Here is a 26,538-nt window from a genome sequence, read left to right as displayed (position 1 = left end):
TAAGGATCCTAAAGCAAGTTCCACCTGAAAAACACAATAGCAGGTCACTGGATTCCAAACGTTCTTTATTTTATATTCGCTGCCATAGAAAGTAATCAAACAGGACTGTCATCAGTGTTACTGGGAAAAAAGAACATGGTTTTCCTTCTCCTGAAGGAAAGATGTCCTGCGATTAAGATGTACATTAAGAAGTCAGTCCAAAATCCTGGTGTTAAGTACAAAAAGCAACGGTTTGAATTATAAAATACTGTATATACAGATAGAAAAATGTTTCAGAAAGTGCTCCACAAAGTTTCTAAACTTTCAAGGGCAAATCTTCAGCAGGGTAAATAGGTTGTTGTCTTCGGAGGTGAGCCATCAGTTCATTTGAGCAGAACGTCTGAATCTTTATCTTCATTATATTACAGGTAACGCAGGCTTTGATTTTCATCCCAGCCAGAGGTAACATGATAGTCCTAGTGATTAAGGTGTTTTTTCCTGGAGCTATTAATTTAACAAGCACGCTCTCTATATATAAAAATGTAATTTCAAAGAAATTTATACAACAGCTAGACTTTATAAAAATAGAGATCTATAATTTTACACTGGGAATTATCCAAGGCAGGTTCCCATTTTCTTATGTTTTAACCATTAGAAATTAATTTTTATCCTTTGGAATCTCATCTATGGCTAGAGTGTAAATTAATGTAATGTGAAGTTACTAGCTGGTGAAGAGAGTTTCAAGAATCTCATTCTGAGGAGTTTTTTGGCCAAAATTAACAAACCACTGCATAATGCAATGCTCATCTTGCGGTGCTGGACATGTTACACAGTACGTATCTACTTATTCCAGAATCTTGACCTAATTCAGTGTTAAAGCGCAAAAAATATCTCCAACCAAAAAACCATCTCCATTGTCCTTACTGTGGAAGAAAACCCAAACCCAAATAAATAAAATTAGACAATATTTCTATTTCTGTACTGCGTTAACTCTTTACTGTGTAGTGGAGGCAATAATGAATAATACAACCATGTCATGAAGGAATGTAAAACTGAATACATACTGGAAAAAAACCCAGATTTTTACATCTGTGTGTATACATTTTTTATATATACCTATATATATCTACATTGCAGTTATAACTGTCACCTCACAAGAGAGATTCAGTGGACTGAACAATCATCTATAGGCTTCACCAGCTGGAGTTCTTCAGGAACAACTGGCTTGCAGCTTGGACAGCAGCATTTCATTCTTACGGCATTCCTGTTAACAGAAAGTGAACAGAAGAGGAGGTAGTTGCTCTTAACTAGTTATTTCTTCACATCAGCAAAACTGAACCCTTTTATTTTGAAAGTTCTCCAAAATGGAGTGAGTGATGAGCTGAAGATAATTCCAGTTCATCCAGGATGTTATTCCAATGGTAATATTCATTAAACACTGTGACATTCCAGCCAAAAGGAATGCTGCTTGACCATTTGTCTTAAGTTGTTACAAGTAGCTAAAGCAAATACACATTTTTACTTGGAAGTTGAATAAATCTGCAATTGACGTTACTTTTAGGAGATCTGGAACTTGACTAGATAGTTTTCAAAGTTAAGTGTTTGGGGAACACTCTAGGTTCAGAAATGTATTTACCTAAGTACGTACCACCTGTTTTCAGTACCATAACCATGACTTCAATGATTTCGAAGGACAGCAAGGTTGAGTAGAAGTTCCCTCACAAGGCAGTGGAAGAAAAATGGCTTACTTATGCCCCCCAACAACAACTGCAACTTCCACCTAACTTCTGCAACTAGGACACAAAATTCTGTGTATCAGAATAGTAGCTGAACAGTCCCTGTTATTCTCCCAGAGTACTGTCCGAATGGAACAGAAAGAAACTCTCCCAGAACAAATTATGAAAAGATGTTTTTCCTCAAACATCTGAAGCCAAATGACAATTCTGCCTGACAGCACTACTTTGTCATTTGTTATCATGGAGACAATAATTAACAGAAGCACATGATTATGAAAAGCTCAGGAAAGGCTAAATCAATGAAGTGTTAAACAGTGCTTTCACAGTAGTTAAGAAAACAAGGCTGGTTCCTAAAGGTATTTATAACTACTGAGACTCCAGATTCCCTCCTTTATTCACACACATTGCCACAACTCTTTGCTCCAATACTTAACTGCTCATAGATCTCCAAGAGATTCCATCTGGAAACCTAAATATACAACTTGCTCAGTAACAAATTATCCTTCCCCTGTAACATGGAAGGGTGTTAGTCTATCAGGGAAAAAAGGATTTCCAGAATTTAATTCAGAGTCCAAGAATCATGTGGAGATAATCACAAAGAGACACCATAAACATGGTGTGATAAATGTTCTATCAGTATTAATGCACAAGTCAAGCCAAAATGGGTAACTGAACACTTCATAGTTTACATAGCAAAAACATTCCTACCTCTTTAAATTCTTTCACTGTTTTAAAGTAAAGCCTCTGTTTCTCTAGAAGCTCTAAGTATTCATCATTCAACTGGTCTCTTCGCATTTTATTTTCTTGCTTCTTCTTTTCCATCTGTTAGTGTACAGGAAGGATAAGAGACGATACACTGCATAAGGAATACACACACACACGTATATACTGCATAAGGAACAACTATCTATAATAGACAAAGGGAGACAGATGCTTCATGAATTAAACCCCTGGCTTGCGCTTCAAATGAGACAAACATTTAGGCCAGATCTTTAAAAAAAAAAAAAAAAAAAGAAAAAGAAAAAAGATTAGAAACCTAATGCTGAAGTCTCAGTACCAGTGGCACTATAAGTATCATTTAGAATTAAACTAAGGCTCACATCACAGGAATCTTGCTCACTGAACAATCCTACTGCAATGATGACACAGTGAAAGTAATGTAAAAAAAAAAAAAAAGAAAAAAGAATAAAAAGTTTTTTGATGCAACACTGAGATCTTGTTTTAGTTGTGAGTTGTATCAAACCGAGGGCAGAAGACATCTTTGCCTTCCTATGCAATGCTGTATTAGCTCAAGACGCACACTTATGTGGTCTTACAAGAATGTGTCTACTTCTGTGGTATTGTAAGAATATCTTATCTTTTCTCTTTGTGCCAAAAGTTGTGTCAAACATAATTTAAACCCCTAAATGTGAAGGGGATTGGTTCTTACTATATAGAACAGACTGCTTTCCTCTCCAGGGTAGTTCTAATGAAGTTCTTCCATTACAGCATCACGGGCAAGTTTGCTGCTTGTCTAAAGAAAATGTTTTCCATCCCTCCCTCTGGTGCTAGGGCACAACCCCGTAAGAAATTCCTGTTGCATTCCTCTCCCCCAAAATTATTTCTGCATTCTCTCTGACAGGCTTTCATCTCCTGAATTTTGACAGGGAAAAATGCAATTCCAAAACCTGCAAGAATAATGTAAAACTCAAACATGCAGGTAATTCCACAGCAGCAGAACTTGTTGCATTTCTAGATTTATACATCAGCATTGATCGTGTATGATTCTTATACCTAAAAGAAATGAGCAGATGCCCAACCTTCTCTGGGTATGAACACTGCTAACAAGGTAAGTCTCCTTTACAAAGCCAGCTGCTGTCTAGAACACCAGGGAATCTCTCCTAACATAACTCATCAGGGCCAGCAGGTTTTTAAAGTTATGCCTGAGGAAGAAACAGCATCAAATGTGTTAATGCAGAAAAAAAACCCCAAAACATTATCACATGCATCCCTTTCCTTTAAGATGAGGCTAAAACCAGCATTGCTGAAACACTTAGGAACTAAATTCTTGTAAAGAGGTAAGGATTACCACCCTTGGATAAATTGCTTCCCTTATGCATTGACTATGACAAATCCCTTGACATACTCCTCCCTCCTCTGTCCTTGGACAGTCTCATGAATATCTGTAATCACACTGAACTGCTTATTCACAGGTTACTGGTCCCCATAACAAGTATGTCCAATTTCTCCTTAGGCCTTTTATGATGCGGTTACAATATGATGGGCTTTGAAAACTGAAACGTCTCTTCAGGCACAAGGTCTTCAGGGCTGTACAGAAAACAACTGAAGTGGATGCACTTTTAGGAGTGAATTGTGAAACTGACTGTGAGCACTTCTAATGCACTTCAGACAGAAATCAAATAGGTAAGACCAAATCATCACTGGGCTGAATAATCCCTGCAGTATACAACTAAGCCTGTCTGTCGAAAGTCACCCAACAGACATTTCCTAGGGGAAGAATAAGAAAACCTTCCCTTTTGCTGCACAGCTGCTCCCCAAGGAACCAAGCAAACTGTTAAAACTTTCTTTGCATCCATGTGTTGTCAGTATCTTCACTGGCATTGAGAAATCAACTGTCAGAAGGTACTAAATGATTATCTACCCCATCATAACATTTTTTTCTCTGAATTGAGAATGAACTTAGCTTTCTCATTCAGAAACTTGTTTTTCTCCTTAATTGTAACTGCCACCTTTTGCTGATCCAGACACCTAAAACTAGGAATAAAATGTCACTTGTGACCTCTCCCACAATATGCCAGTGGCCAAACTGCTAGTGCAGGAATACAGCACAAGCTATGTGAGCTGCCACTGCTTTCAGTAATCATCAGAGATGCTGAAGTTGTATTTTCCCCCAAAATAATGAGCCATCTCACATTATAGCTCCCATTCACTTCCCTCTCACAAGAAGCATCTGAAACTTTTGATTCCATTTGAGAACACAGTAATACAGTCCAGAATGATTTTATGAACTTCAAAATTTGCAAGAGCCCACAGTAAGTCTCAGCAGAGCTCTCGGTCTGCTTTCACTCCTTGCATTTGCTGTGCTGTTACCCACTTCTGTGTGCGTAACAGAGGATAAAACAGAAAACAAAACACTGAATTCCTGGACAGTTTCAATTTGGGGCGGTTGCTTGCTGCAGCAATTGAAATAACGTCATTCTACCAAAAGAAAGAAATGTAACTACCTTCAAGCTCATCTTCACTAGTCAGAATTGCACTGTTCAAAAGTATTTTCATAATCTGTTTGATGCTGAGTCACTCATTATGTCAACAACCTTGAAGACAGAAAGATGATCCATACATACAACCACCAATATCACTATTCTTTCTGCTGTCAATTTGTCCTCTCTGAAAATAAGAGGTCAAGCAAATAAAAATAATTCATTGCAAAAAAAGGCAATGAACTAGCCAAACACAGCAGTCTATAGTAAACGTCATATTTTTATAGTAGAGTTTATTAGGGAAAAAAGCTTTATAACAGCTTGAGTTGCATCCCATTCTGGTTTTTCTATATACACATACTTATATTTTGTACTTGAAGTTTCTGTTTAGCTATCGGGATAAAAAGAGCCCAATACCTGGACAGACCACACTTTCAGTACACCCTCTAGTATATATTGAGTCACGGTCTATCATACTTCCATTTAAACTCAAATAAAGAACAGCTATAATCCACTACCAAGAATTTTCTGGCTCTATAGAGAAAAGCATCTCAGAGCCCCCTTACCAGACTTGAGAAACTATGTATATGTTCACTTATGAAAATAAAAGAGTGAAACACCACAATAGCTACAAGTTACCAACTACCATTACCAAGTACTTAAGCCTATTCTTTGTGTGCCAATGTGCAAAAAAGCCTGTAGACAGCTTTATGTGGAGCAGCTGCTGGACCTCATGCTTGCACTGCCCCAAGTCCACTGAGGCTGTGCTTTTACAGAACAGCCCCCAAATGTTACCAGAAACAGTTTTGTCTTCTCTGCACGAGCACTGGGGCTCTGCTGACCCACAAACCCCCTTCACTTGCACCACGGACACAACACGCTCACCAGCAATGCTTTGCCTTTTCTAATAAAAAAGAACAGAAACACCTGAGTTGACTCAACACAGCATCAGATGAGCCCTGCGCCCGGGCCAAAGGCAGCTGATGGCTGGGACTCTGGGAGGTGCTGCTGACCCTCCTCAGCAGCAGAAAGCAGCTTCAATCAGCTCCAGCTGCCTGAGAAACCGTGCCTGGGACACAGGTCTGACTGCACCCGTGCAATCCAAATGGAAGAGTTCTCACTGACTTCAGTCACATACAGCTGTTTCAAGTATCTAAATCACTACAGCGGCAGTAGTGAAGTTAAGGGGTATAAGCTTCCTGTCAGCAGAGAGGTGTTACAATACCTCTTTTCTACTCTATTCGTTACAATTTTAGCAGTGAGAAGTTTCTTAAGAATGTGAAAAGAAACAGTAATTGTTAGTTGCTTGCTTAATTTGCACCTCACGTAGTGGATTTCTCCACGCACAGGCTTTTCTGAAATTAACTCCCAAGTTCTGGCAAAGAAAGTGAGAAGAATCTCAGACCTTCATTCGATTCTGTTTGATGCCTTCTACAATCTGCTCCATCTGCCGTAAAAACTGCTCACGAGAACCAGAAGATGCCATTGCTCTGGAAAGAAAAAAGGTAACAACTGACAGGGATGTGGGACAACACGTCATCTACAGCCATCTTGCATATTTACCGATGTCCAAGAAGTCACACTGCTGAGTGCGCTGTGTAACAATTCATCTTTTTAATCACTGACTTCAGGTAACAGTGCAGCTCTTCCACTGGTATAAACTATCAAAGAGGGGAACAGAGACTACAGAGCTCACCAGAAGTGTTCTCCCTGTCAGTTAAAGTCTGTTCCTTTCTCTCCTATGTTGTACAAAAAGAATTAGCTATTAACTAACTAAAAGCACAAGCTTTTAAGAATAGCAGCTGTCATGAATATCAAGAAAACTAGGAGAAGACTAGGAAATCAGAAAATACTCTAAAAAAAATGATTTCCTTAACAGGGAGAGCCCAGATGTGGTTTTAGACTTGTAACACGTCTTAAACATTATGAAGAAAAATAAATCAAAGAAAATACAATCATCCCCGCACACCCACCCAACAGAAAGCTAATCTAAAACCCAGCTGTCAATTACAGCATTGGTTTCTACTGCCTAGACAGAATCAAAAGAATCTCATCACTGAGCAAAACAAATCTACAATCCCTGCTGCAAAAGAAAAACATCGGAAATAATTACAACAAAACCCAGTAATTAAGTTAAACTTTTAGATATCACAATAGGGGAGGAAAAAATTAAATCATAAGAATATTGAAATTTCTGACCAACACAGGACACAAGAAAAAAGAGAAGCTCAGAATTTCACAGCAGAATTATAAAAAGATGTAATAGCAAGAATTGTTTTAAACTATTAAATCACCACCTCCTCCCCCATGACACACCTGAACTGTACTGCTGTGACAAAAATTCATACTGGACTTTTTCTGAAGTCAAAAAACCCCAGAGAAAAATAACCGCCAGTTGCACCATAGATGGATCTTTGACCTCAAACTTCCCAGGGAACCATGATTTTACGTAAATACTTCACACTATAACAAAACCTTTAAATATAGGGTTAGTTCATAATAAACATGTCTTGAAATATGTCTGAGCCTAGTGTTTTGTAACTAATGTAATAACCACAACTTCACAAAACTGAGAAAAATATTTAAATTAATGCCAGGAAAATGATGACTGAATAATTTCTTTCCACATCTGCAACTGAAGAGCCACATATTAAAAACATATGTTGGCTATAGAAGTTAGGCATTTCCAAGTCTGTGATTCCCCAAACATTGGCTTAAACAGAGTTAATAGGAGTTTACGTTCATAAAAACTTCCAACAATTTTAAAGTCTCTATAACTCATGCCCACTGCCATTTTTCCAACTAACTGTACTACTTATTGCAACTACCAAGAGAAAAAGGACCATTACTTACTGATGGAAGTTGTCATGAATAGAATTCAGTAAGTTAACCTGTGAATTAGAAAAAAAAAAAAAAAAGAAATACACATTTGTCCTTTCTGGTATGAGATTTCAATAAAATGAAATTTAGTTTAGAAAATTGACTACGTAGATTTTGCTCTGACAAGCAGCCAGTTGTATGAAAAATCACCATGAGCTTTTTCAGAAGAGAAACCACAATCCTTTCATATTAGTAAAATCTATCCCAGTGGAGGGGCCACAGAAACCAGAAGCCTTGGACCACAACTGAGATTTTTAGTTTCACTGACACCCAATTACACCACTGAGAATTTTCTGGTGTGATGACTTTCCAAGCTAAAGCAATGAGGTAAAATGGTGTATAAATGTGTTCAACATGTGTTGAAACTTGACATATAAGTAACTTAACAGGTACTCATCCAGTGCTCAACAGTGACAGTGCACAAGCATATGTTGTGGCTGTTAGGTTTGCGTAATTAGTCTTACTTGTAGTGATAAGGCAGAACTGTTTCACTTAGGCATATCCCTGACTTATGCTTACAAGCCAAAACAGGATAGCAAATGCAGAAATATATTTTAAAAACCACCCCAAACAAACAAAAACATCCCACAAAACCAAGAACTAAGCAGTAACTCCTCACTGCCCAAACAAAAGAAACCCAGATTGTATTAACAGTACTGAAGATGCTGGTTTTGAAGCTATTAGCAGCTTAGCTCTGTCAAGAAGCTGCAACAAGAGCACCAATCTAAAGCAAAGCATTGCATTGGAGAGGCAAGGGGGGAGAAAAAAACCAAACAAACAGACCACCACATACACCCCAACTTTTGCTTCAGAGACTGGAACCAGTATCTCCACACAATACCATAAAGACAACAAGCATGCCAGGAACGGGTGAATTTCTGCACAGTTTTCATTGTGCAAAAGAGTTTTAAAGGTTTCCAAAGAGCTATGCATCATTACTCACTTGGCTTACACGTATTTTACAGGCTGTTACAAGATTAACTTCTAAAAAATACAGAATAGCATTTCATGTGTATGGCTTCTCTTGTAAGATCCTAACACTGCACTGAATCAAGACAGAAACAGCGTCACAGAAATATTTTGTTGCGCTCCCTATAAACTCCTCCAACTGTTTAAACTAAATGTGGAGCATATTCTATTAACCACCTTGATTTTTTCTTGCTTTCTATAAATTGCAGAGAGCACTAAAATTCACCAAGTAGCAATTAAAGTGATTCTTTCTTGGTGTTAAATACTTCTTGCAAGACCTGTGGTTAAACCTTCCAAGCAGTTTCTCCTTTTGATGAATATTTGAAAGTGTTCTGTACTAAGCAAACCTAAGCGTTCCAAACAGAATCAATCATTTGCCCCACTGCTACAGAAAGCTAAACTGCTTTCTCCCAAATCTAAAATCTTCCGAATGAGACAGTGACAAGCACATGCATGGCAGAATCTGTAGTTTTTCCTGACCTTTCTCTGAAAAATTCAAACAAATTCTGAACAGACTCAGAGGCAGCTAAGATGCTTAAGAATTCCTGTTACTCAGAAGAAAGAAATTATTGCATGACCCATCAATATTTGCTAAGTCCACATCCCTGCCTCAAGGTATTTCTTAAATGCATGCTTATTGTAATGTAATTACAGTTTATACTGCAAAACATTCTGTCATGAAAAGTAACTGCACAACTACTGTACAGTAAGAGTGCTGATGTCTTATATTACAAACAGCAAAACTAGCGTATAAATCCCAAGTCAAAGGCATTCTATAAAAAAAGCGTTTAAAAGTATTTTAAAAATTAATCTTTCACAGAATACGATTAACAGCTGAACTACACAGACACCTTTCATGTCAGAACTACAACCTTTATAGCCAAAATCCCACTGTATAACAATTCCTGCTATTGTTATTTTAACGCAATTATGCTGAGTGTATTTTATGAAAGGGGTGGGGGGCAGCAGAGGGAAGACAAGAACTAGCACAAGAATATTCCAGAAATCTTTATGAGGCACAGATGCCAAAGGCATCTTTTGTACATTACTAGATATTATAATTAAGGTTTCAGCAAGTAAATATTAAGAGCAACACAAGGAAACCTCAACTGTATTATACATTTAACAAAGTTAAGACTGCATCAGAAGATATTTAGACCTCTCTGGTGATTGACATGAAGCTAAAAGAAGCTCTTGATCTAACAGACTTAGGTAAGGCATTCGCCAGGACCACTGCCAGCCACTGTACCACCCGCTCCTGCACAGGCACGCAAGTTTTGCGGCTAGGGTTCCAGAATATTCACTATGTAACTGACATTACATGGTATCATCACTGTTGGTTTGATAGAAATAGATGCTTGAAAGAAAACTTTCAAGGAAAATTCATAATGGTATTTTTCAGGAGATGAAAAAGTTACACCACTAATTCCAAGATAATTTGAGTATCTTAGGGACCATCAGGTAGGCACTGTCTCACCTTGAACTGAAACCTCTCCCAGAAATTAGGTAAAGCACATGACAAATTCACCCCAGGTTAAACTTTGGTAAGATCCTGCTTTGTACTGCTCACTGACCTAACTAAAAATATATATACATATATGTATATACACACACACACCCCCTGCCCCAATAAAAAAAGCCATAAGGCTCAATTCAGCATAGAACTTGAGATGGTTTTACATATATTATTTACATGTGTTGTTGAATCACTTAGGTCACAGAAGTTACTTCTGAATTTATGGAGATGCAGCCTGAATTCTGACAACATCCATAGAACAGTATAGTACTTTTCCACAAAATAAAAGAGCCAGATCTACCCTGACACTGCAGTCATACCTTAAAATACTTCTATCAGGGTAAACTGGGGAAGGTCTAGAATGCTAGCGTGAAAAAAGTATTCTGGGTCATGGGGGTTTTTTCATCATCCTGGCCTCCAGAAAATCTGTAAGCAGCCCAGCTTTGTATGTTTGCCATAGCAAAAGGTACTAAGTTCTGCACAGAAGTAGAACATTGGTGAGCTTTCCAGCAGACTCAGATGGAGTACTTTTTAAGGTTTTCAAAATGGAAGCAAGGATACTGTACTCAGTTACTGTAGAACTAAGTAGGAGAGTCAGGAACAGATGAAGTAGGGTTTTCTTCCCCAGTGAACATGCTCTTGTACATGCCTAACATTATTCTGAAGGGCTGCTGCCCACCAAAAGTTCCTCCTGCTCCCCACCCCCACCCCCCAAACTACCTCTCCTCACAGTTCTACCACAGGTACAGTACATGCAGCATAGGTTAAGTGTTCAAAGAATATTTCTGTATTTAAACCTACTCCTTCAACAAGCAACTGACAGGATCGCACACCCTCTAAAGAAGCTACATAAATTAGTGACTTTTTTGAATTGGAAAACTGAAAACTACCTAGCACATGTATTACAATCAGCTGCTTAAAGGAACGAAATGGTTTGCATCTTCAAAACCAGGACATAAAGTGTATTTACACAGTCAGAAATGTGACTATTGCTTGTTTCACAAACTAAAATATATATAAGTAATGCAAGCCTAACTAATCGGTTCTTATTTTATTAGGACAAACAGAAGCCTGAAGTATCAAAGCACTATGTATTTTAAAAGTAATTTCATAATTTTTTTAGAGTCTTGACTGCTCCTATTTCTCCTTTACTAAAGTCACATGCTTGCCATTGTATAAAAAGAAAATTGCAATATCTTGATTAAGTCATCCCCAAGAAAGATGTGAACTCTATGTAGCAGGAAGAGAGGGGATGGGAAAAAACAAGTGACTTTCATGAAAACTACTCTTCTGATCCTGATGCAGTAGAATCACCAGCAACTGTAGCGTAGGCAGGCTCAGACCCCAAGAATTAACTCTAACGTTGCTGACAGCTGAGCAGCTGGAATTTGCTCTCCCAAGTTACCGACTGTAGCATTGGTTCAGAATAAAAAGATGATGACCAAAGAGAAAAAGAGGGTAATTTGGTCCTGTGATACCAAGACAGATATCTGCTACTCAAAGGTTACTCATGTTTTGTGAACACAATGTGCAGTACTGTACTAATAGCACTTCTTTTACAACACAGACCATTTCCCCCTCAACAGCAGAAATATTCTTATGAATCAGTTGTTTCATTTTTACTTAAAGACTGTTAACTCTACTCTGACAGGACTGAATATAGGTGAAAGCCAGGTAAGAACTATTTATCTCCTCCACAGCCTGAATATTTAGAAAACAGTAATAACATTTTCTTACCTCCTTTTCCAAATATACTTTCTTATCATCCAGTGTATTATAAAGGGTAAAGAACTGCTTCGTTTCTTTGTGAGTTGCTGAAACTGCAAACAAAAAGAAGGGCAGAATAATAAAAGAGCATGAAGTGAAATGGAATCTGTAAGAATACTTCATAGGCTTTATATAACATACTTTCCACTATCAATAACAGAACACACTCTTTAATACATTCTAGAAGAATATTCCCCCGCATGTAAATCTCCAGCAGGGTTTGCAGCTATCAGATTTTATGAGAACTCCACAGCTCAGTGTTTAAATTTAGCCTCAACTGCTGACAGACCTTTATGTGAACATACGCTGGCACCATTAGCTGTGCTTCCTTACTACTGTCTGTTTCCCCCTTCCTTCCTAAGCTTCACCCTTACACCATACAGTCTGCTGTGCTGCTACATTATAGTACCTATTTCAAGTTACACGTGTGCAAGATGCCCAAAGCAAGCTTTTACTGTTTCAAAGCCTTTTTTCTCTTCTTACAGTTTATTCATGCTGAAATAATACTGTCTGGCTTGGGTTATGATAGCGGGCGTTGGTCATAGCTTGGTGGGGAAGGTGAGGCTCAGACATACATTGCCTTTGGGCCTACAAGATGATGACTGATACTCAAATCTACTAAGTATTCATCTATTCTTTCATTCTTCAATGCCTAAGGACACCCAAGATATTTGTGATTCCCCAAAAAAGTTCAACAGTGAAGGACAGCTGGCAAAAATTATGGTTAATATGTTAAGCACTGTCTAGAACCACTGACCTGGAAAAAAAGTATGGGTTAAAAAAGATAAACCAGAGTGAAATCGTGGTCATTACATTAAACTATAAAGGTAACAAGTTGCCATCTTTAAATAAAATCTCTACTGAACCGATGCGCTGGACTAAGTTTTTGAATGGAACCATTTACAGACAGCATGACCTCCTTCCCATATCACAATGTCACTAAACATCCACATTTTTAAAGAAATCCTGACCGATTTGTGCAATTCTGTTCTCCAGCTGAAGCCCAACAGTAACCCACAGCTTGAAACCAAATCTTTTAGTGACAGAAATCCAGCAGTGGCTACTGCTGCAGTAGCAACACGTTCGGGACTAAAGAGGTTTCTCATTGCCACAGTACGATTGTGACACATGGTATACACATATAGTAGCCTCCACTTTTACATTACTGAGTACCAGGAGCAGGAAAGCACCGAGGAATTCCGGAATGCTTGGGATAGGTTGACAAGTTAATAAGGGCTGCTCTGCATGTTGCACAAAGATTCTTCCAAGGGCTGGAATCAGGCTGCTCCTTGAAAAACTGCACGAGCACAAAGATCACCAACAGGCTTACTTCAGGTGTGCTGTCTTAATCAGTTTGGGTTTTGCTGGACTGCTGCCAAATGGAAGAGGCCTTTCCCAAGAGAAGAACCTTCTCTTCCCTTTCTTGCAGCCACTCTGGTAGTCACAGATCTTTTATGAGTGGATTCCACACACCAATTCAGAAGAAAACTTTTCAGGATTTCCACCAAGTTAGAAAGTTGTGCCAGCTTATGGAGCCTTACGGGCACACACCACGGCCCACGTAAGGCAAGACAAAAAGAAGAGGAAGAAGGAGCCAAGAGCCTCAGTTATTCTCTTACAACCACAGCTTAATGTTTTCAAGGGAGGAGGATCAGTTAGGTCAAAATTAAAGCACAGAATACTGGCACCTAAAAGCATTCCAGTACAGAATCAGAGGTTGGAAGGCATCACTGAAGATCACAAGAAGCACCCCTTGAATCAAAGTTAAAAAAAAACCCAACCAAACAAAAACCCCACACAAACCAGGTTGTGGCAACTCTGAAGATGGCCTGAATCTGGCTAAATGAAAAGCCTCCAAAAAAATACCACCATTCACAGAAAGGCTTGCTAGAGATTTTCAGCTCTTATTTCCAAAAGCTCAACCTGTACAATGCAGGTTCCTGGCCACAACTGAGCAGTGTGTTATCTAAGTTACTACACACATTTTGTGCTACAGAAAATGAAGTCCCATAAAATTCAAGGCACCTTAAATCTACACCCAAAGCTGAAGAAGTCTCTTTGACCTTATCCCTTCTGTACTTCGTATATAAATGAAACCTCCATCTTCTGAGCAGGTAGATGCTCTGACCATAGGTTATTTGTCTGAATTCTCTTAGACATGACAGAGAAAGCAATCTATCGGAAATGTAATGCAAGACAACAAAACTGTCTTTATAGCTGGACTTGTTTAAATAAACTGCATGGCACATAAGAAGCAAAGCCGGGGGAAGGAAGTACTGGACTTGTATTCAGTTAAGTGCATTATTCTCTGCATTGAGTTAGACACCATACGTGGCAGAGAGCACACAGCTATGTCACTACAGATGCCTCTCGCCAGGCCAAGGGATTTGAATCCAAGTTAGACAACAATTTAGAACTGCTCAACCTTCAAGAGCTTGGTTCACACACATATTTAATGAATGCAGAGGTTCTTTAAAACATTTGCTAGTTCTCCTTGGTAGAAACTTTTTTTAGCTTATGCTAATACACAAACTACATTAAATATACACCAGCAAGTGTACTGGTCTGTTAACAGTTTAACGGAACAATCTTAAAATTGTATTCAGTTTGCATGTTCAGTAATATCCATGCACAGCAAACACATATCTATCCAAAAAAAAGTCAGATGAGCACATTTTCCCATTTTGTAACTTCTTACCAGACAAAAAAAGAGCTAAGGACTATTTGTACTCTGATCTTACCAAGATACCGCAGGGTATTTATAAGTAAAAAATGAAAGAAAACATTCTCTTCAAGAAATTGCCTTTACTTCATAGTTTTTGACGTAGCGTGGTCCACAACCACGTATCTCATGTCAATGAAAACAATGAAAGCGAACTAATGCTAAAAGCAATTAATTAAACACAACTCAAATTTACAGCAACCTCACTTGTAAATGGTTAATTAAGGACTTCCTAAACACAGTGGTCATTAACCTAAACGACTGAACCTGCTGCAGACAGTTTACTCCAGAGATTTTGTGCATCAAGTTCCACCCTTAGGAAAATTTTATCACCAGCTTATAAAACCTTGAAAATAGGGCGTATGACATGGATACCAAAAGACCCTTAAAATAGCACAAAATTAGCAAGTGCTGTTGTTACATGCCATACGCTCAAAATGAAACGGCCCACCTTTCAGGGCTTAAGCCTTCAGCAGGATGCTCCTTGCTTGATATACATACCTTGACTGTAAAGTTCAATAAATCTCTTCTGATACTGCGTTAGCTCAGCTCGGCTGGGTACTTCATCAATCTTGCGTTGTAAAACGGCTATTTCTCTGTTTCTTCGTGCCTGAACAGAAAGTTAAGAGGGGAGAAAACAAAGCCTCTTCTTGCTCTCTTCTTAAAATGGATGAAGGCCCCCCACACCTTGCCCCAGCAATACCTTGTTACTACATAATTTAAGAAAAAAAAAAAGCGCATTGGCTAAGGCTCAATTTTTTTTTCCTAATTGATTTGTGACAAAAAAACTTTTTAAGATTAGAAAACAAAAAGAAGTATTAGAAGTTACAAGATAAGAAAATTGCCGATAATTTTGTACAAGTAAATTCACAGACTTACTCACCAGTAACAGCCGGATCTTTTGAAGTTTATCTTTCTCAGTTTTGTACTGCTGTTCTATAATCCTGTTCGGCTCCTAGAATTTGAGAGCCCGATAGAATTGTGTATTAGAGCAGCATATGAGGGCTGTAGTGCAAAAATGTGCAGACTGGGCTTGTTTTCTATATTTGCCTGTCTTCTGTTTAATGGCTCCCACAGTAACACCACCATTTGCTGTTATTTTTTTAACAATGACTCAGAATCTGCATTAAAAACCTGACATCTTTTACTGTAAACAAGTGCATTTCGCTAGCTTTTAAACTTTTGACATTTTAGCTTTTAAGATTTGTCACACTTTAAATGAAGATACGTATTGGAAGATTGTCCATACTCCTTGTCTAAATGTTTATACTTTGATTCAGTGGCAGGGGTTAAGGATAAACATAGTCCAGGACAGAACATAAACCCTCCTCTGAGAAGTATTCTAGAATCCTGGATTGTGGACTTTTAAGATAATTTTTTCTTGTCTAAAAATTTAAGATTTAGGTTTACATTTTAATTTTTTCATGCTGTGTTCAGAACGACAGCAGTATCATGGAACCTGTAATCTACCTCATTTCAGAGGCATACATGTATCAAATATTTACCCATTAAATACACAAGTCATTCAAGCTTTTCCTTTTCTGTTCATTCATTATTCATTGCCATCAGTGTGGATGCACTTGTGTTAAAGCCTAACTTCTGACAGCTGCTCATGATATGCGACGTACTGAGCCACTGAAAACCTGTGCTTTCATCCTTCAACAAAATCCATTTTTAGGGGGGGAAAAAAAGCCACCAAAACAAACATGCTTTCCAAAGAAGGCCTGTTTTTGTCAGAGCTATGCACTGCTTTTAATACCCAGAGATTTTCCTCAGGTACCACAAAGAAAGTAGTAAAATGCACAAAAAACCACCCGTGAGTTAGCCCCATGGATTCTCCAAGAATAATGAAGAACATTACAGCTATTTTCAGTCTATTGTATTTCTACGACTATTAGTCTGAACTGTGGCTCTACCAGGGGGGAAAGAACAGATTTTTTCAGAGATTGCAACAGATACTTTAATGCTTATGAGTACATTCCCAAATTCAGGACCTAAACCAACATTTTAAAACACGCTGAATATAGACATTTGCTATTACCTGTTCCTCCCCATTTTCCACTGCCTCAGCTTTCAAATTCTCAATATTTTGTTGAAGTCTCTCCATTTCTTCCTTTAAAACAAACAAACAAATTTATGCAGCTTTTAACTGAGACCTATCTTCCTAACAGGGGAGAGCAGGAAGCTTGACAACATACACCTTGAACAAAATTGTGGAGCTGACCACACACTTTATATTTAAATTTGTGAGATTAAACAGCATTCCCTACTTAAGGGTAAGGCATCCATTACTACTCATTACATAGAACTGTCTGTTTTTATCAAACATGGGAACAGATTTATTTCTCTCTTTCAAATATACTAGATCCAGCTTAGACAACTAATGACTGACATCGAAAATGAGACTGAAGAAGCAAAGGAGTATTACAACAGTAACAGCACGACACAGGACTGCAACATATGGCACTTCTAGAAACGAACAAATCTAAAATTACTTGCAAGGTAGTTTCCACTGCAATCCTTCAGAGATTTCCAAAGGAGTATGTATGGGAAAACAAGGTTCCTATGCTCAGTCTACACCTCAGGGCACCACTTCTTTTTACTGCTTTTCGTTCTATTAAATCCCATCCGTTACCGTTTAAACGGTAGAAAATGAAAACTATTCTCTCCAACCGTATTTCTAGTCAGTCCATAAATACAGCAGTAAACAGCAAAACAGCTATTACGCAGTAAAACTGAAACACGCCCTGAAAACTGCAATAGCTTCATCTCAGTCTTGTCTTTTTTTGGTGTGTTGCTCCAAGGCTAAGGGCCTTCAGGAAGCCCGCCTCTTGGCACTGTACCTCCCCTCAAGTCAGTGTTGGCTGCATTATCCAAGAAGAGACAATCCATTCCAGGTTCTGAGTAGCACAGGTGGGTATCTAGTACCACCTAATAGCAAGTTTAGGTGTCAGTGCTCCCCATCAACCCGCCCTGAGTTGCTCTCAGCAGAATGGTAACGAAACCAAGGAGAGCCACAGCTGTGACCAGGGTAAGGCTGATCCGGCATTCCATGTTTGGGAACTGCCCTGTACGACAGTCTCAGGCACAACGGCACATTGAAGGCCACAGAAACTCAGATGCCTTGGCAGCCTTCCTTACACCTCCCTGCTCCAAGGCAGGGGGCAAGTCCAGCTAGTTGATCTAGTTCCAACCTTCTTGGTCTTCAGCCTTGTTGCAGATACAATACACTGCAGAACTGAGCAATTGTCCATAATTCTGCTGCAAATCAAGCCGCGGGCAATATTCAATATAAACCTGGAACTACCAGTAAACACACACAACACAACAAATTGGGAAGAAGTATAATGCTTATTTACCAAGTTTTAAATGAATCCTTACTTAAGAAACTGAAACTTACCCTACAATGTGCTTTGAACTCTTGCTCCTGGCTTTTTAGGTTTTCATTCATGGCCACCAGCGCTCGCAGACTCTGTAATAAGCTAAATTTGAAGATCTAGTAAGACACATTAGATTTTTACTTTCTAATTTATAAACAGATGAGAACTAAAAGACATTTGTCCAGCAAAATCTGTGTAAATTAAAACCCCAAGTATCACCACTGATATACAAAAGTCAAAATAAAAATGTAGTATTACACAAGAGTATTTTGATGTGTTTGCTATGTTCTGGCCTCATTATTGTGGAGGTTTTGAGAAAGACTCCTGTTTAATTTATGTGAGCTGAAGGCTTCCAATATGAAGAAAATAAATCAGGAAGGCCTCATCTACTTGTCAAACGTGTCTAGGGTTTTTCTGCTTTAAACACCTACAATTATTTTCAACTACAGATCGATACTTTTCATTCTGACTGAACACTATGGTAATATTTTCCTGTCTTTAGAAAGCAAGCTGGAGAATTATTTAATTTTTAAATTTTAATTATTAAGGTTGACAAAGCAAGAAAAATTCAATGATTCATTTTAAAACCACCATTTTTCAGAATTTCACAGGTCACAAAGGAAGAAACTTACCTAGAATCTGCTTGGGATTCTATTGTTTCTAAGGCTGCCAATTCCTTGTCCAGCTTTTCACTGTAACTCTTAACCTAAGGGTTGCAATTAGGAATCAATTGAAATACACTTCCACACATAAAATATTTCAAGGTACTTAGCATTCCCACACCATGCGATCAGTGAGTTAAGCTGTCAAAAGCCTTCACCATTTAATACATCACTCCACACACAGAGCTTCTCAAAAATGATTCTGCTAGAATCAGTACACAGAAAACCAAAGGATTACCTCTGTTAATGTCTTTTTTGCTTCTGTACATTTTGCCTGCAGATCAGTACATTTAGCTTGCAACTATTATGAAAGAGAAAGAAAAAGAGTTTGATTCTGTATTCATGCCAATTACACCTGTAACAGAGAATAGCAATTTTTGAGCTGTTAATAAAGGTTGTCTATTAAACAATACACCAACCATCACAAACACCATCTTTTCTTGTCATCTACTCTAAGAGCATTCGATTACAAGAATTCTGGTTGAATATTTAATTAACAGCAGCAAACATGTATTAGGTCCCAGAATAAACAGCAGCTTTTCAAAGACAGATGTGAACAGAATGTGAACTTATTAGACAGGATCTCTCCTAAACTGCTCAAAGTTATCGAGCCCAGTTATACTGGTCTGGTTTCACACTAGGCTAAAGAAAAGAGTCCCATTTCATACTTTTCCAAGTAAGTCAGGGTGATTCAAGACTTGCATAGAAATGCCATGGCACCATACCACAGACATGCTCATAGCAAATAAGCAAGCTGGTTTATGATTTTGTGTAAAGATGGGAAGTCTAATAAGGCAGTTAGCAAAACACCACTGGATATTTCACTTGTCCAATAATTTATAGAGGCTAATTTTAGAAGAAAATCCTTTTTTAAAGTCCTTTTATAAAAAATAAAGATTAAATTGCAAATCGTAACAACAAAAATGGGACATGGGTTACAGAAGTAGAGCAGAAGTGTTGCAAACAAAGAAACGCACATTTTGGTTTCTGTTCCACTTTTTTCATGCTGCTCTTCACAACACAGAGCTGTGACTCATCCCTTTCCACAACCAAATTTATAAAAAGACAGCTTTTTTCATTGTTTTCCATATTTTTCACCAGTAATTCACCAACAGACTGAATTATAAGTAGGTGGGCAAACCCCAAAACAATTATAAGCCTGCAGTCCACATCTCACGAACACTGACCTAAAGATTAAAGAACTATTTGTTATGAGAACTCTTGCCAAAACTTACTGCAGTACCAAAGCCAGAACTTCAAACATGTTTTAAAAGTGGGGTCTTGACTGTCACTGATTTCAAAAGCAGTCTTTGGCAAGTGGTAAAAAAAAAATAAAAATAGTTTAGCCAGGAAACTTTTATTAAAGTGATAAAAGGATTATATTTGGGTTATAGCTGTCAGTACTTTTTTCCCCCACATGAAAACTCAGCACTGAGACATATGTACTGGAAATAGCAACCCAGAATTAAACAGCTCTTAACTGCTAAAATGACAAATAGCATGATAACAGATTCAGAAATACTTAAGTTTTCCTGTGGATTATGAAGTTTGTTTGGCAGTTAGAAGAAGATCTGTAATAAAGTAATGACTGCATCAATTTTGTGTGGTTTACAATGTTTCCTGCCCACCCCAAACTGCTTTCTTCTCAGCAGTAACTGGAAAGCAAGCAAATACATTCATTCATACGCCAGGGAAGCCGGTAAAGGAAATTACTTGCACCAGGCACGAAGATGTAATCCAGTCAGCATATATCTAGTTACAGGCATATTCTGTATTGCTAATTCAGTAGCCACAATATGCTACAATTCTCTAGAATGGGAGCCATCTGTTACAGAAAAATGCTTTTGAACATTTCAGTCATTGAGGCTGCATAGACTTTGTCAGATCCTTTCTGCTTTCCAGATCGTAACAGCACAACACAGAATAGCTGCAAAAGCCACCCACAACTGCTAAGCTCATTTACCAGCCTCTCCTACTGCTCAACTAGGCAAGAAACATCAAGGAAACAGCAGGAGTGGGGAACTGTGCTACTGCACTTTTTCGTTGTTTGAAACCTGAGCTAGCTGTCACAGTTTCCTTAATGCTACTCTTCCTACACAACCGTACCTGGGTTGTCCTCCCCAAAATCCTGCTTGAGCCAACTGCCTCCAAGAACACCAACTGTTCTCCCAATGCAAGGGCTGTGGTGCAGTGTTCTGGTACTGCACTTCTTTAAAAAAAATTCAAACTAAGCACGCTTCCAGTATGCCTACATACTGACTGCAGAAAAACTGCAGATGGATGTGAGCTGGTGGGCACAACCAAAAGCTGCAGAACTGTACTAGAATATCTTTGAAGTTGAGCAAGCTTGCCCCTTGTTACAACAGGGCAGTGTTTAACACTTGTCAGTCATGACAACAAAGCATCTTATCTGGAACAAGTCTGCAACCTGCTTAGCTCAGAGCAGATGCTGGAAGAGCCTGCATCTGTCTCCATTCTACAACATACACACAACACATCTCCCTCATATGCCCGTCTCATAGCCATCGTGGTTTAGAAGAAGAGTTGATGTGTGACAGAAACACACTGCAATGACTTAGGATACACTGAACATCCTCTTGTTTTCCCTGCACTCCTGAAATTCCAAAGATCTCATTCTGCAATTTCTGTTTCTACTTCAGGAAAAACACTCAAACCAACATGGGAATTCATGCAGGATTTAACTCTCTGTAAGCCCATATTATGATTTTGGGAGCCTGACACATCAGCCTGAATTTAAATGCTAGGTATTGTCAGTATTTTTTTTTAATAACAGTCAGCATCTTGACAAGGCACCAAAGTTATGTTTGACATAGACATGGAAAACTCGTATTACCAAAGTGTTAAAAGAATACAAACTCAAGTGAAATAAATAAGTCAATGTGTATTTAATTTCAGTATAATACTTCCTAGTATTTCACTCTAGAACAGGGAGAAATTGTGACAGACATGGTTTACATTCAACATACAGTGCAACTAACAGTTGTACAGGGTTATTGACTATGGAAAAAATGCCATTTTTAACAGATGAGGCATACCAATAGGGCAACACAAGAAATGCATCAGTTTAAGAAGAACAAAAAACACCCCCTTGTTCAGCATGTTCCAAAGGAAATGCGTTCTAATATTTACCACTTAAACTGTCATTCTCTACCCTCTGAAAATTCTTCTTTGTGCAAAATAAAGTAAGAAGAAACTGCACCAGTTCTTCATAAAGCTTTTATTAAAGTTGGGAAAAAAGAAGAGAAAAAAACACAGAGCAGGATAGGCAATTAGTCTTTCCAACTTTTTGTGCATAGGTTTTATTTCTGTAGCTTTATTTAAACTTAGTATTACTTGAATGCTAGCCAGAGATTCAAAAACATATGCCTTACTGAAGAGTTCACAGCATATGCTTTACTGAAAGGAGATTTAAGTCTTGAAGGAATAAATATCCTTTAAATAGAAGACTTTAATGTACTGTTAAAGACTCTTCTAAAAGTAGAATTTTAAAAAAAGTCAGGTCTAGTAAGTGGCTGAGGTTAAAAATCTGGTGCTGCCATAGTTACACCATAGTAGGTAAGGCTTTCAAAACTACCATTCTTCTACCTCTGTTGTTTCTAAGACTGAACACTCTACTGCCTCATAAAACATGCTATACAGCGCTATCTTTTGGAGCCCCTGTACCCCCAACATTTAATAGGCAAAACCAGTCAAGATGTAAGGCGTTAACACATTGCTGACAAGAGCAGAGCAAAACAAAAAACAGATGAAGGCTGCTGGAGCAGCGCTGTACTTGACAAGAGTATCAACCACAGAAGTCAGCCACAGTTTTTCCTCAAGTATATTTGCTTTTGGCAAGCTCTTCCAATTACGGACTCTGATGCACTATCTTTTCACCAAATTCTGCAAGCTAGAGGTAGCATGTTGCTGATTACAGCAGTATGCATAATTAAAAGCAACATTTCATTAATGGCGTAACTTCTCCACTTGTTCTTTTCTAGGTTTAAATGGCAATAGCACAAGTAGGTTAAAACACAGGAATGGTGGTTCTTGCTCCTACTTACAGAGTATGCGCACAAATGCAAGAGCCTTTGCCCCCCTAAAATAAGTGTTAAGATGTGAACCAAGCAGTGACCCACCAAACCACCCCCAAACAAACAAGCAAGAAAAAAATCCCACCACAGTCAGTCCTGAGACAAGCTGGCTCATATGAAAGACAGGATGTAATAAAAAGCCATTTCTAGCACATTATAGAGTAACCTCCAAAATTGTTTCTTAAAATCATGGAAACAGCCCATTCAACACTATAGCTAAGTAGTCAAATGGAGATACTTCCTCTGTTTTTCTCCAAGACAGGTGGGGTGGGGGGGAAGGAAAAGCATGTTTTGATTAGCTAGCCCCTTCCTCACAGACAGGGCTATACAATTTTTTAATATAAAATCAGCCACATTGTCTTAGTAATAAATGTGCAAGCAAGACATTCAGAGATGCTGAAATGAATGTTCAGCATGACAAATTGCTCGTACAGAAGATAGCTTGCAAGTTTTTTTCTGGATGGCAAAAACATTGTGATCAACCACATTTATCAATGTTTTCTTCTTTATTACATACACAATACTTACCTCTTCCAGGAGTTTCGTTTTTTGCAAAATCTGCTTATTCAGAGATGCCACCTTCCTTCTATGTTGCTGGGCAGCTCCAAGCCTTTCTGGTCGCTCCTCAGCAGAAAGCTCAGATTGCTAAAATAAGCAGTAAGAACAGCCTGTTGGACCTCATGCCATGACTTTTTGCTTCTTCAATAGCTCAGGAAATGCCAAAGTAGAATAAACCTGTGATACTCCTTATCAAGAACTGTGTCACACTATCCAACAGAAAGAATGCATTCCTGATTTATCTCGCATCAAGATAAGGAAGTGGCTGAACAATTGAATTGGATCGCAAAGGTAACAGGTAAAGCAAGCTAAAAATGAAGTCAGGTGCCCTGAGACAGGTGGAAAAATACTACAGCATACTAGAAGAAACAAAGTTTTTGCATCCGTGCTGCAGTTAAACCTGGTAGAGTTCTTAAGTGGAAAATACAAAAACATGCTAAAACTATGTTAAGCAGTGGTATTTACTGACCTTGTTGAATCAGAGATGCTTCATACCCCAATAAGTAGATATATAGAACTATAGAAAGAATTGAAAGCCTTGAAAAATTGTATATTTGGATTCTGAAATACTAGTTTGGATGCATCTTTATGCTGAATGACAAGGACATACTTGGTGTGGTAGATACATTTAGCACTTCAAGCATTTTTTTTGTGCATGTGTGTGTGCTACTGACACCAGTCTCTGAAAACCACTCAATCCAGCACGCATTACCAAGAAAGTGTCTCAAATACATAATGAAGATAGCAATCTGGCTCCAGTCTCCTGTTCTCTCTGAATTGTGAAATGAAAGCTGCCAGAAGCATTCCTTACTGGGAATAGTATTTGTAATAGAAATTGTGTATTTGCTATAGACAAAAGAATGAGTGAAACTCAGTAATAGCTAGATGTCTAAGTGGTTATTTGCCTCAACAGTGTTTGTACCTTTTGGAAGTCCTCACTTTAATACTCCATCCATCTGTTTTGGTAATTTCCCTCATGCACTCTGACTTCTTTTTCCAGTTAATCCATTTTCCAATATTTCATTAGAAAAACTGTTAATTTTCAAGTATGTCAGGTGTCAATTTGCAGAGTCTGTCAAAGACTTCAATACCAAGTGCTTTTTGAACAATTATCAAATGTTGACAACCACTGCAATGTACAACCAGCAAAAATGTTACGGGAAGTACGAAATCCTCCTCACTCATATTTGCTCCTGGTATCCACTCTAGGCAGACGGGTAGAGCCAGTCTTCATTAACAGCTTAATTTTAAATAAAAATAAGAGGCAAAACCTGTCTTCCTCTTCTCCATTTCCTGTGTCATTCATATTGAAGAGCAGCTTAATGATTTGTTAGTTTTACATCCACAGCAAGAAAAGACCGACTCAGATATCTTAACCCAAGTCACATGGGTACTTTCCATTTGTTGGGAAAGAAAAAAAATGCCTCTAAGCAACATCTGTAACACCGAACTATTCAAGAAATACACATTCAGATTTACTTATTCCTCTAATTTAGTCGTCACATTCCCTCATCATGTCATGCATTCTAAGACTCCATCCTCCTCATCATATGATTAGCCTATCTAATATGCATAATGTGCAAATCAAGAAAACTGGAAATGCAAGAGAAAGAAACATAAGCTAAACCAATCTGAGACTGCTCTTGCAAAAATAGTAAAAATGCACACAGTACAGCTTTGGCATAAAGAAAGGTCACCTCTCAAAAAGTGGGCTGTTAAAACTTGCTTTCTGAAAATGGGAAATAACCATCACTGTAATACAGAGGTTTCTGCAGAAAAATCCTTTTGGTCTGCAAATGAAAAAACTAGGGTTAAGACTCACGCAGTCAAAGCAGGCTAAGGATCTGCTCTGCAGCAACACTACAAAGTTCCCAAGGAATTGGGTTCCAGTTTGTTGAGAAAAATGCATCTTTTAGCACAGAAGGAAGAAAGTACAAGTTACAGAAACTACTTTGCTTTTGACAGTATTGTTGTCACCTGGTCTCTTACTAGACCAAAACAGCCATTGCCTTTTGAACATAATTTAAGAAAGTCATATCTGAGCACCAGTGTCTCTGACTATTTAAGATCATCAGTTTGGTACTCTATCTCAAAACAAGAACTTCAGTTACATGTGACAAGAAGGGACACGTGGATACATCCTTCAACTTCTCTGTTAACACACATTATCCCCCACTGCTGACAGGTGTAGACTCACTTCTGCACTCTTCCTGTTCCCCACAACTGCTCAAATGCCCTAAAAAATTTAGCCAAATCAAGCAAGTTAAACAAGAAGTGTTAATAGCCTTTTTCTATGACAAAATTTAAGTTAAAATGCCATAATAATTGTGCATAAGGATCACTGAACTATGGCAGCTCAAAAACTGCTAGCCAAAATAAATGGCTAATTCTAGACTTCAAGAGCCTGCCTCCCACTGTTCACATGTAGAAGTTTTAAATGGGAAGGAGGAAGGAAGGATATGCAAGTAATGTTATTCTTCGTAATGAGATACTCTCACACAAATCCGTGCTTATAGCACTTTCCAATAATTAATGATCTTTCTTTACAGAACTTCACATTCTTAAAAAAAGAGTCTGTACAAAAATACAAATTTTGCAGCAGTAGTAAATATAGTAATTAGTTGTGTTTGTATCTTCATGTTCAACCATTCTCCTTACTAGCAAATAGACTTCACAGGTTTAGATCTGTGACCAATTCCATCATTAGTTATAGTTAGTCCCCATCCCTGGCAGTGCCCGAGGCCAGGCTGGATGGGGCTTGGAGCAACCCGGGCTGGTGGAAGGTGTCCCTGCCCATGGCGGGGGGGGTGGAATTAGGTGATCTTTAAGGTCCCTTCCAACCCAAACCGCTGTATAATAATTACCTCAGTTTGAGGTTCAGTCTCAAGCCCACAGGGGGTGTTGGGTAAAAAAAACCAAAATATCTCCAGCCTGTAGCAGTTCAGATTTGTTTTCAGTCAAGTTCCATGCAGATCTTTAGCAGTTATTTCAATGTAATTTGCTGTCATTTTTCCTTGATGCTTTCCCAAGACCCAGGAACCCAAAGATAAAAATCACTGCATATAACTTTATCTT

The 26,538-nt window shown here is 38.3% G+C and overlaps 1 protein-coding gene across 1 annotated transcript in view; it reads right to left on the bottom strand.

The window, feature by feature from the left end:
- Positions 1-48: 48 nt before the first annotated feature.
- The window catches only part of CCDC93 (coiled-coil domain containing 93), a 51,270-nt gene continuing 24,780 nt past the window's right edge, over positions 49-26,538 (bottom strand). The window contains exons 12-23 of the mRNA XM_056348923.1: positions 23,434-23,550; positions 19,050-19,112; positions 18,782-18,855; positions 18,170-18,251; positions 16,811-16,882; positions 15,653-15,724; positions 15,271-15,379; positions 12,018-12,100; positions 7,769-7,806; positions 6,321-6,405; positions 2,424-2,537; positions 49-1,243 (exon numbers count right to left, since the gene is read on the bottom strand). Coding sequence (XP_056204898.1) covers positions 1,190-1,243; positions 2,424-2,537; positions 6,321-6,405; positions 7,769-7,806; positions 12,018-12,100; positions 15,271-15,379; positions 15,653-15,724; positions 16,811-16,882; positions 18,170-18,251; positions 18,782-18,855; positions 19,050-19,112; positions 23,434-23,550 — 963 coding nt within the window. The 3' untranslated portion in view covers positions 49-1,189. The remainder of the gene's footprint in view (positions 1,244-2,423; positions 2,538-6,320; positions 6,406-7,768; positions 7,807-12,017; positions 12,101-15,270; positions 15,380-15,652; positions 15,725-16,810; positions 16,883-18,169; positions 18,252-18,781; positions 18,856-19,049; positions 19,113-23,433; positions 23,551-26,538) is intronic.

This window comes from Falco biarmicus, chromosome 8 (genome assembly GCF_023638135.1).
Source record: "Falco biarmicus isolate bFalBia1 chromosome 8, bFalBia1.pri, whole genome shotgun sequence".
Taxonomy (NCBI): domain Eukaryota; kingdom Metazoa; phylum Chordata; class Aves; order Falconiformes; family Falconidae; genus Falco; species Falco biarmicus.
The sequence above is the reverse complement of the archived record's forward strand: the minus strand, read 5'-3'. Positions and strand labels throughout refer to the sequence as shown.